Source organism: Myotis brandtii, unplaced genomic scaffold (genome assembly GCF_000412655.1).
Source record: "Myotis brandtii unplaced genomic scaffold, ASM41265v1 scaffold929, whole genome shotgun sequence".
Taxonomy (NCBI): Eukaryota; Metazoa; Chordata; class Mammalia; order Chiroptera; family Vespertilionidae; genus Myotis; species Myotis brandtii.
In genome coordinates, this window is record NW_005371832.1 from 1,508,508 (window position 1) to 1,518,323 (window position 9,816).

Sequence of the window (9,816 nt, forward strand, 5' to 3'; positions counted from 1 at the left end):
CCCCCCCCGAGTGCAAAAATTTTGGTGCCCCGGGCCTCTAGTTTACTTATATTAGTACAAACTCATGGGTATTTATTTTATATTTGGGTTATAATTCAAAGCCACTTTATTTTGTTGTTCAGGCTGTTCCAATTTGGCCATTTTTTCCCCTCCATACATTTTTACACACACGTTATTATTATTATCTTTTAAGAAATGGCTGTGTATTTTTTATTTTTTTAAAATATATTTTATTGATTTTTTTTACAGAGAAGAAGGGAGAGGGATAGAGAGTTAGAAACATCGATGAGAGCGAAACATCGATCAGCTGCCTCCTGCACACCTCCTACTGGGGATGTGCCCATAACAAAGCTACATGCCTTTGACTGCAATCGAACCTGGGACCCTTCAGTCCGCAGGCCGACGCTCTATCCACTGAGCCAAACCAGTTAGGGCTACACACACATTATTAAAACAAAAAGATGTTTCCTCTTTTCCCCCACTAACAAATGCCTTTAATCAACACCAATTGATTGAACACCATTAGGGAGTGAGAACTGAAGATATGAACATGACGTTGAACCCCCTTCCCTGCCTTCTCCTCCCACAACCCAACTGACCCGCTGCTTCCTGCCCTCCCCTCTGAGAATCCCCATTCAGGGTTCCCTTTCCTCCCTCCCACCTCTCCTGGACCCCACCTTTCCCAGGGACCATCCTTACAGTCCCTGGAATTGAAACTCTGCCCTCCCAACCTCCTAGAGTAAAAGCACATTACTGACCTACCTTGCCTGGGAGGGGGGTCCCTGTCTTACCCTGGGTACCAGAGGGATTCATGATTGCGGTCAGGCACCAAGGGCCCCCAACCGTTCATAGGCTGCACAGAGAGACAGAAAAGAGGAACAGTTTCTCTTGCACCATGGTTTCTTCTTGGACATTCGCAGAGGTTCCACCAGCAACAACGAAGGAGTGTGATAGGTGGACAGTGTGGAGCGATGAAGATGGGGAGAAGTTAGGCAAAAAGAAGCAACTGAGTCAGAGCTGAGGTCTCCAGGCCAGAGACAGACCCTCAGCTGTTGGCCCCCCACCCAGGCCTGGCTGCTCCTCCCTCCCCTCGCCCACAGAGCCTGCCTCTTGAGCCAACCACTTCCCCAGTCAAGGTGTTGGGCTTTCTCAGTTCTCCCATTTCAGAGACGCTGGGATGCTGGGGCAGAATTAGGTCCAGCGTCTGGTTCCCTCGCCCTCCCCTTTCCTTCTGTCCGCCACCGTCAGAAACAGGTTGGGGGTGGCATGGCCTGGGGAGCCCCATGCCTCCTTCTGCCACCTGTCCTGCTGGTGTTCCTGGCCTCAGGTGAGATGCGGGAAGTAAAGGAGAGAGCGGGGACAGGGAGCAGGGTGGCTCTGTGACCAGGGGGCTGGCTTTGGGGACCATTTTCTGGGTGTGGGCATCAGAAGTTGGTCCTTCTCTCCTTCCACACCCTGTGACGGGGGTGGCTGGGTCCAGCCAGAGCCCTGACACGAGGGCTTGTTCTCCAGGTTCCCAGGGACAGCAAGTTGTGCCTGAGGAGCTCCATGACGTGGCGGGGCAGACACTCTCTGTGCGATGCCAGTACTCTCCCGCGGGAGGACCCTACAGGCAGAAAACCTGGTGTCAGCAGACATCTCCAAATCGCTGTACCAGGTTAGTCACCAGCTCTGAGCCCCGAACAGCAGTAACTCAGGATTCTCGATACACAATCTGGGACGTGCCAGATGCTGGTTTCTTCAACATCAGCATGGCTCAGCTGACTGAGAGGGACTCCGGGTTCTACTGGTGTGGACCCTACAACTCTTCTGAAAACACCATCACTGTTCTCAGAAACATCAGCCTGCTGGTGTCTCCAGGTAAGCTCCTTTCTTGAGGAAATGGCCCCTCCCTCCCAGGGCCTGGGCGAAACACCGCTCCAGATGTCCAAGGCGGTTGAGCCCCCTGTCTCCGGAGAAGGGCTGTCACCTTTGTTCCTTTCTGCCCATTCCGGCTCCCACTGGTGGGAAGAGATGCTTAGTACTCACTGGCCAGGAGTCTCTCTAGGACTCTCTTTTTCTTACACACACACACAGCAACACCTCTGGTGTACAGACCTTAGTCACAAGTCACCCCTGGCCTAAGGGACCCTGAGGGACCATCTCTGGGTCGTCTACTTCCTCTCACAGCTTTGGGACCAGACCCCATTCTGTCTTCTGGCCTCCGGAAAGTCATTGCCTACTTTCTTTTCTCTTTAGCCCCGACCCCTTCTCCGATGTGGAGGACCACCTCGCCCTTGGAAAGGACAGGTAGGTCAAAGGTCTCAGTGCAAGGAGAGGACAGGGTGGCCAGGTAGCCCGGGAAGCTCAGACTCAGGGAAGGGGGCACCATGGAGGCCTGCTGCTGGGGGCTGAGCCCCTGGGCCTGGGCTGGTGGGAAGCTGGATTCAGGGCTTAAGACCCAGGGAGGAAAATGTGCCCCATGTGATCTGACCAGGAAGACAGCCGTGGATGGGCGGGGTATCCCAAGAGGCAAGTCTATCTTAAAAGACCCTGTACCTGCATGTCCCAGCTCCGCCCCTTGCTTACCACCAGCTCAGGGAGAAACTCCTCTCTTTGCGCCAGTGCCAGCCTGGCTTCAGTTGGTTGTAATGATCCCGAGCCCCAGTTACCCCTGGCCTACCGGGCCCTAAGGTGCTGTCTCCTCTATACGTCCTTCCAGGGGTTTGGAGGTTAATCCCATGCTGTATTCTGGTCTCCTGAGCAGCCATTGTTTTTTTTTTTTTTTTTTTATGTCCTTCTCAGTTCTGATCACTTCTCCAGAGGGGACCTCTGGTCCATCGTCCCTCAATGGATCTGAACTCAGGTAGGTCAGGAGTCTCACCAGGAGGGAGGGTCCTGAAGGGATGGCCAGGTAGCTCATGCAGCCTCAGAATCATGAAGAGGAAACCCAAGATTCTTCCAAGATGATTGAGGCCCAGGGTGCTGCAGACAAGCCCCAGGGGCTCAGATACAAAGTTGGGGAGAGAGAAATGGGGAGGACGATACAGGTCATGAACTCTGGAGGAACGATAGAAAGGGTAGCCATGGATTTCTGGAATGAGACCAAATGGAACCAAACACGGTGGGAGCTGGAGGCTGTGTTGGTGTGAGTTGAATGGTGGGCGCGTCTGGGGCAAACAGTGGCTGGAGCCATAGCAAGAAAGAGGTGAGAGGACACTTTTGATTTCTGCTCTTGACTCTTGCAGTCATGCATTTTGAGACTGTCATGGCCTCCCCTTCATCACAGAAATAGGCTGCAGCAGCCCAGGTCACAGGTGCGCCAGGGGGCCATAAGGCGCAGCAAAAGCAGTGGAGCACTGATGGGAATAGATGGCCAACTGCCCATGGATATTTGCTCCCTAATTCCTTTCTTCTCCAAACTCCAAGCCAGGTGGATTATAATAAGTACTGATAAGAGGCACACCTCAATAAGAAAATAGATCCATCATAAATATATATGTACCTACATGTATGGCCATAAAATATACCAAGACGCACTCTCAGAACTGCAAGGAAAAGTAAATAATTGTAGTTGAAGAGTCACATCCCTCTCAAAAGAGTATATAAGATCACTGAAGCAAAAAATAAACAGGAACTGAAGTTCTAAACCAGAAGATTAATAAATTTCAGGTATCATACATATTTATATAATACATGCAAATGTTATATTTATTATAACATATATTTATAATCTATACTAATAAAAGGGTAATATGCTAATTAGACCAGACATCTTCTGGATATCCATCTGGACATCCATCTGGACATCCTTCCTGACAAAGCCACAGTGCCGGAGGCAGAGGCAGAGGCAGAGGCAGTTAGGGCCTATCAGGCTGGCAGGGGAGGGCAGTTAGGGGGATCAGGCAGGCAGGCAAAGAGGTTAGCGGCAATGAGGCAGGCAGACAGGTGAGCAGTTAGGAGCCAGCGGTCCCAGATTGTGAGAGGTCCCAGATTGGAGAGGGTGCGGGCCAGGCTAAGGGACCCTCCCCCCCCAAGCATGGATTTTGTGCACTGGGCCTCTAGTATATAATAAACTATATCTTAAAATAAATACTATTTTGAAATATAGAAAATATCTATTTAAATGTTTAAAATGTTTTCAACTTATAAATGTATTATGAGTATTTAATAAAATACATTATTTATAAATATACATGTGTACACACATATATAAAACACTCTGTAAATAAAAACAAATCATATACATATTTTAATACACAGAGACCATTTACAAAAGTAGACCTTGTATGAGGAAATAAAGAAGCTTAAATAAATTCCAAAGAATTAATATGATACGGAATAAATTCTCCAAACATAATGCAATAAAATTGAGAATGTATAGAACTGAAACTAAAATAGCATGTTTTGAAACAAAATAATAGTTATTGATATATTATATATAAATAATTAAGTATATAATAATATATCATGATAGTATAAACATTACATATAAAAAATTATGAGGCAGAGCTAATATTTAGAGGGAAAATTAACAACTTTAAATACATTTGTCAGAAACATAAAAGGATATAAATAAATGAGCTAAGCACTTAATTTAAGAAGATGGAAAGTGAGCAACAGAACAAGCCTGAATAAATAGAAGAGAGAGAAATAATAATGGTGAGGGCCTAAAATCAACTAAAGCAGCGGTTCTCAACCTGTGGGTCGCGACCCCTTTGGGGTCGAACGACCTTTTCACAGGGGTCGCCTAAATACATCCTGCATATCAGATATTTACATTACAATTCATAACAGTAGCAAAATTACAGTTATGAAGTAGCAACAAAAATAATTTTATGGTTGGGGGTCACCACAACATGAGGAACTGTATTAAAGGGTCGCGGCATTAGGAAGGTGGAGAATCACTGAAAGGGATTTAAAACGTGGAGATGAAGAAAACTTACAACTTGTTCTTTGAAAAGTTTAATAAGGTAGGCCTACTTCTGACAAGATTGATGAACATAAAATATATAAATAAAACATCAAATTAAAGAAAAAGAAGAAAATAGCCACACATTCTACAAAGATTTTTAAATAAATCAATCCTGAATGAATACTCTTTGAAATCCCAGGAGTGGACAAATTCTAAAACAATAGAAAATGCCGGTCAACCGGGCACTTAGCATATTAGGCTTTTATTATATAGGATTACAAGCCAGTAAGTCATGTACATATGGCATGAACTTTCATTTTACACAGTATCTCTTAAGGAAAATAGTGAGATCATCAACATGCAATTAAATAATAAGTGTGGCATCCAAGTCATAAGTTCTGGGTACGTAACAAACATTTCTTCAGAATATGTCTCAATATTACAAGAAAAAATTTCCCCAGGATCAGAGGTGCAGTTAAGGGAGGCGGCCTGATTGGGCATCACTGTGTCTGACGCACTGACTCACCCTGCTGCCTTCAGACTCTGAGGATGGAGCTTTCTCAGATTTGGGTTCACATTTTCTGGAATTTAACTGATTATTGACACCCAGCAATCACTTTTCCAACTCCTGTTTTTTCCTGGGAATGAAGTTCTTGGACATCATTATTTCCTTATCACGAGGTTTTCGTGGTCTTTTTCTCAGACACACAGCAACCTACTCTCCAGTTTTCTCAGCGTCGTGTTCATGGTCTCAGAGCCTGTCTCTACCTCATCCGAGTTGGAAGGTCTCAGTGAAGGCTCTCTTGATGGTATTATATGAACGACTTTCCCAAGCTTATCTCCAGGGCGTTTGTTTATATCCAGACTTAACTGCCTTTTCTCACCATAGCTCATAGCTCAGTATCATCTTCATCAGATTTCAGCGCCAACACTGGCTGTTTTCTCTTTGGCTCGTTGCTTTTCCTTTAATTTCATTTGCTTACACTTTTTCCCTTGGATTTTCTTCTCTGCCTATTAGCCTTTTCCCTTTCAGACATCTCATTCCGTTTCTTCAGCGTCTGGAAAGGCACTTGGGGCAGAACCTGTACTTGTTGATGAACAGCTCTAAGCTGCTCCTGGAGTTTTGCAAGGCACTGACCTCATGCATCTTCAGACTTCACACCGCCTTCCCTACCAGGGGATGTTGTGGTGTCTGTTTTGATGTTACATACAGGCATGTTCTCAACAGGTTCATCTGGGATCTCCGCAAAATTCCTTTCAGAAACCCTCTGGAGCACTCTTGCCATTGTCACTGCTTCAGCGATTCATAAACATTAATCTGGCATCTGCAGCAAATTCACATGCATCCTTACATACTTGGTTGTCCATTTTTCTCTTGATAGTTCCAAGAGCCGTTGGATTTTTCACAATATCATGGTAGTTATGGAGTCCCAGTGCATGGACATCAAGGGCCAGGCATGTGAAAAGTGCTTCTTTGCAAGCACATCTGTAAAATCTCACCACAGTGCCTTAATTGTTCGGTTACACAATTAATTGTTCGGTTACTTTAACACTCTTTACAACTTAATTTTGTTGCTGAGAATCTGGTAACATATTCCTCAGCAGTTTCTTTTATAGGAGGTTTTTCTGGGCTCCTCCCCTCCCACCCCCCATAAGTGCAGGGGAAGATTCACCACTTGCTTTAACTACTGAAGTTGTAGGAGTTGTACCTGATTTCCTCTGCACACCGCTTGTAGCCCCAGCCACTGTGTGAGGAAGCGTTGGGCGGGGCACCTTGTGCCATAGTTAAAGGAGAAATAGATGTTTCAGGAAATCCAGAGGGACTCACTTGCTGCTTAAATGCCTTTTCTAACGCTTTGGGAGACTTTTTCTTTAACAGAAGAAACTGCTGCCTTGTGCTGAGTGCCTTTCTTTATTCTTTCCTTACCACCCACAACGTGCTCTTCTCGTGGCATCTGTGATATTTCTGTGTGAACAACCTCTCTAGGGCTTGTGTCATAAGAACACTGTCATCTCCAGGCTTGTTGTATAAATAACAATTTGAGAACGACGTATTGAAGTCTTCTTGCTATACTTTCTCAAGTGCCTCTTAATTGCACTTAAATCCACTGGGCTTCTCACGATGGTATAATACCCAGGCAGCTTTAGGTCCACGGCATCCGCAGGCTGCTGAAAGGCCAGGAAAAATGATGCTTCCACTAAGACTTCGAGACAGCCTGTGGTAGACACTGAGTTGATTGGCCAATGCCTGTTTCTCTTAGTATTTATATGCTCTGTTGGTGGAGGGTTAGCAGTAGTAGTTCTTTGTCTACTTGACAGAGATAGTCTTAACTGCTTCAAATCCCGATTTTCCAATGTCTGCAAGATCACGTCCTTGTCCTATATAATACTAAAAGTTGTTTCACTATGTATGCCCTAGTTTACTTCAGTCTTTCACAGTATTTCTGCTTTTCTAAAACCCAGATTGAGGTCTTAGCAGGAAAAGTCTGTAAGTTCATTTCAAGGTTTATTCTAAAGGATGCACTGAGGATAGGCCTAGGGAAGTGAGGCGTAGGGAGACGCGGGCAGCGGGAGGGCTCAGCGTCCACGCCCTCTCCTGGTGACACCACCTCGGCACCTCCGTGTTCACCAGCCAGCACGCTCCCATGTGGTTCATGTGTTATCCGAGATGTTGCAGAAAATAACAATGAAGCAAAAGCTGCCCGGCTCATTTTAATTGGCTAATGCCCTCTTAGCCTCAAAACCACTGAAGGAGAAGAAAAGAAAATTAAATTATGGGTTAATTTATCTGATTAGCATGGAGTAAAAGATGAAAATAATTATCAGCTACTAAAGTCAAGAGTGTGTTTTAAAAGGATGTATTATGATCATGGGGGTTTGTCCCAGGGCCAAAAGGATTGTTCCACTTCAGAAAATCTACCTATGAAAGAACCAAATTAATCAACTACAAGAAAAAAGTCAACGGATGCCAAAATAGCATTGAAAAAGTTTAACACATTTATCATCATAAGAAAAAACCCTTAATAAACTAGAAATAATAAGAAATAACTTGGTAAAGATTGTATAGCCATGACTACTGTAAATATTACGTAGTGGGAAAAGTGTAAATTCAAATTATGTATTTTCACAGTCACCATTAATGGTTAAGATAGTATTAGAGGTCCAGGCTATTGCTATAGGAAAAGGAAACGGATAAGGGGAAAGAAGATTAAAGAGGAAAAGTGTCATCTACCTAAAAAAAAAATAAGCAGGATTCATAAACCATCGATCTCATGAGAGAGTTCAGCAAGGCTTCCGAATATAAGATCAAATGACATAAACCAAAAGTAATTTATCTACACTAGAAATAATCACTTAGAAAATCTAATCAAAATCAGGTATGATTGCCTGGCTGGTGTTGCTCAGTGGTTACAGAGTGAGCTCACACACTGAAGGACCAGGGGTTCAATTCCTGGGCAAGGGCATATACCTGAGTTGCAGGTTTGATCCCTGGCTTCGGTTTGGGGGCACATGTGGGAGGCAACCAATTGATGTGTCTCTATCACACCAATGTTTCTCTCTCTCTCTCTCTCTCTCTCCTTCTCACCTTCCCTCCCTTCCACTCTCTCTAAAAATCAATGGAAAAAATATATTTGGGTGAGGATTAAAAAAAATTTTTTTTTAAAAAATATATTTTTTATTGATTTTTTACAGAGAGGAAGGGAGAGAGATTGAGAGTTAGAAACATCGATGAGAGAGAAACATCGATCAGCTACCTCCTGCACATCTCCTACTGGGGATGTGCCCGCAACCCAGGTACATGCCCTTGACCGGAATCGAACCTGGGACCTTTCAGTCCGCAGGCCGACGCTCTATCCACTGAGCCAAACCGGTTTCGGCGAGGATTAAAAAAATTTTTTTAAGTATGATTCATTATAACAATAAAATCTATATCATATCTAGAGAGAATGAATTTAACCAAGAGCTCTATGGAGAAAACTTTGAATGCCAATTGATGACATAGGTAAACTCAATAAATAGAAATAATTTATGATATAGACAATAATATTCTAAAGATGTCAGTTTCCCCAAAATGAAATGCCTCTAAATGGAATCCCAAACACAATTTCAGTTTAATTATTATTTGAATAACTTGATAAACGTGCTGAACAATTATATGGAAAAATAAAGTTGCATGAATAGCTGTGTCAACCATGAAAATATAAATATAAGAAGAGAGGACTTATCCTACCAAATATTAAGATGTACCGATAAGTAATATGACTGCTAGGAGTGGTGCTGCTGCAAGAACTGACGACTGAACAAGGGGACAGATAAAGAGTTCCCGACAGACGCCCGGTCATACAGGAACATACTTCATGAGGAGGAAGCACCACGAACCAGCGGGCAAAGTGCCCACTATTTGGTAGATGCCCTCGAGAAACTGACAGAGCACAGTAAAAACTAAAACAAGAAAAAAAAATGCAATGATGGGAAACCAAGATGGCGGCATAGGTAAACACCGGAGTTTGCTGCCTCAAACAACCACTTCAAAAATACAACTAAAAGACGGAATGGACATCACCCAGAACCACAGGAAGGCTGGCTGAGGAGAGATTCTTCAACTAGAAGGAAAGAGAACAGCATACTGAGGCTCAGAGGAGGCGCAGTGTGGAAAATACAAAGGTACGGAGGTGCGCGTGGAGCGGGCTGGTGGCTTAGGGCGCGGTTGTCGTTTTCAATCGGGAGGGAGTCTCAGACTCTGAGCTCCAGACCCGGGCGAGTCTCTAGGGACTCAGACTCAAACGGGAGAAGCGGGATTGTCTGGCATCGGTCGGAACGTGAGGGCAGCTTTCTCTCCGAGGTTTGTAGCGGTTGCTGGGATTCTGAGCAGCAGAGCCTCTGGGAACAGGACTGAGAGCAGCCATAACTGCTCCCTCCGC

The 9,816-nt window shown here is 44.6% G+C and overlaps 2 protein-coding genes across 3 annotated transcripts in view; both read left to right on the forward strand.

Annotated features, from left to right (window-relative positions):
* The window catches only part of TREML4 (triggering receptor expressed on myeloid cells-like 4), a 10,553-nt gene extending 7,279 nt beyond the window's left edge, over positions 1–3,274 (forward strand). The window contains exons 2-4 of the mRNA XM_014532963.1: positions 1,513–1,860; positions 2,239–2,289; positions 3,228–3,274. Coding sequence (XP_014388449.1) covers positions 1,513–1,860; positions 2,239–2,289; positions 3,228–3,274 — 446 coding nt within the window. The remainder of the gene's footprint in view (positions 1–1,512; positions 1,861–2,238; positions 2,290–3,227) is intronic.
* LOC102258811 (trem-like transcript 4 protein) overlaps positions 1–9,816 on the forward strand; it is an 81,085-nt gene that overhangs the window by 9,172 nt on the left and 62,097 nt on the right. The gene's annotated exons all lie outside the window — the stretch shown is intronic.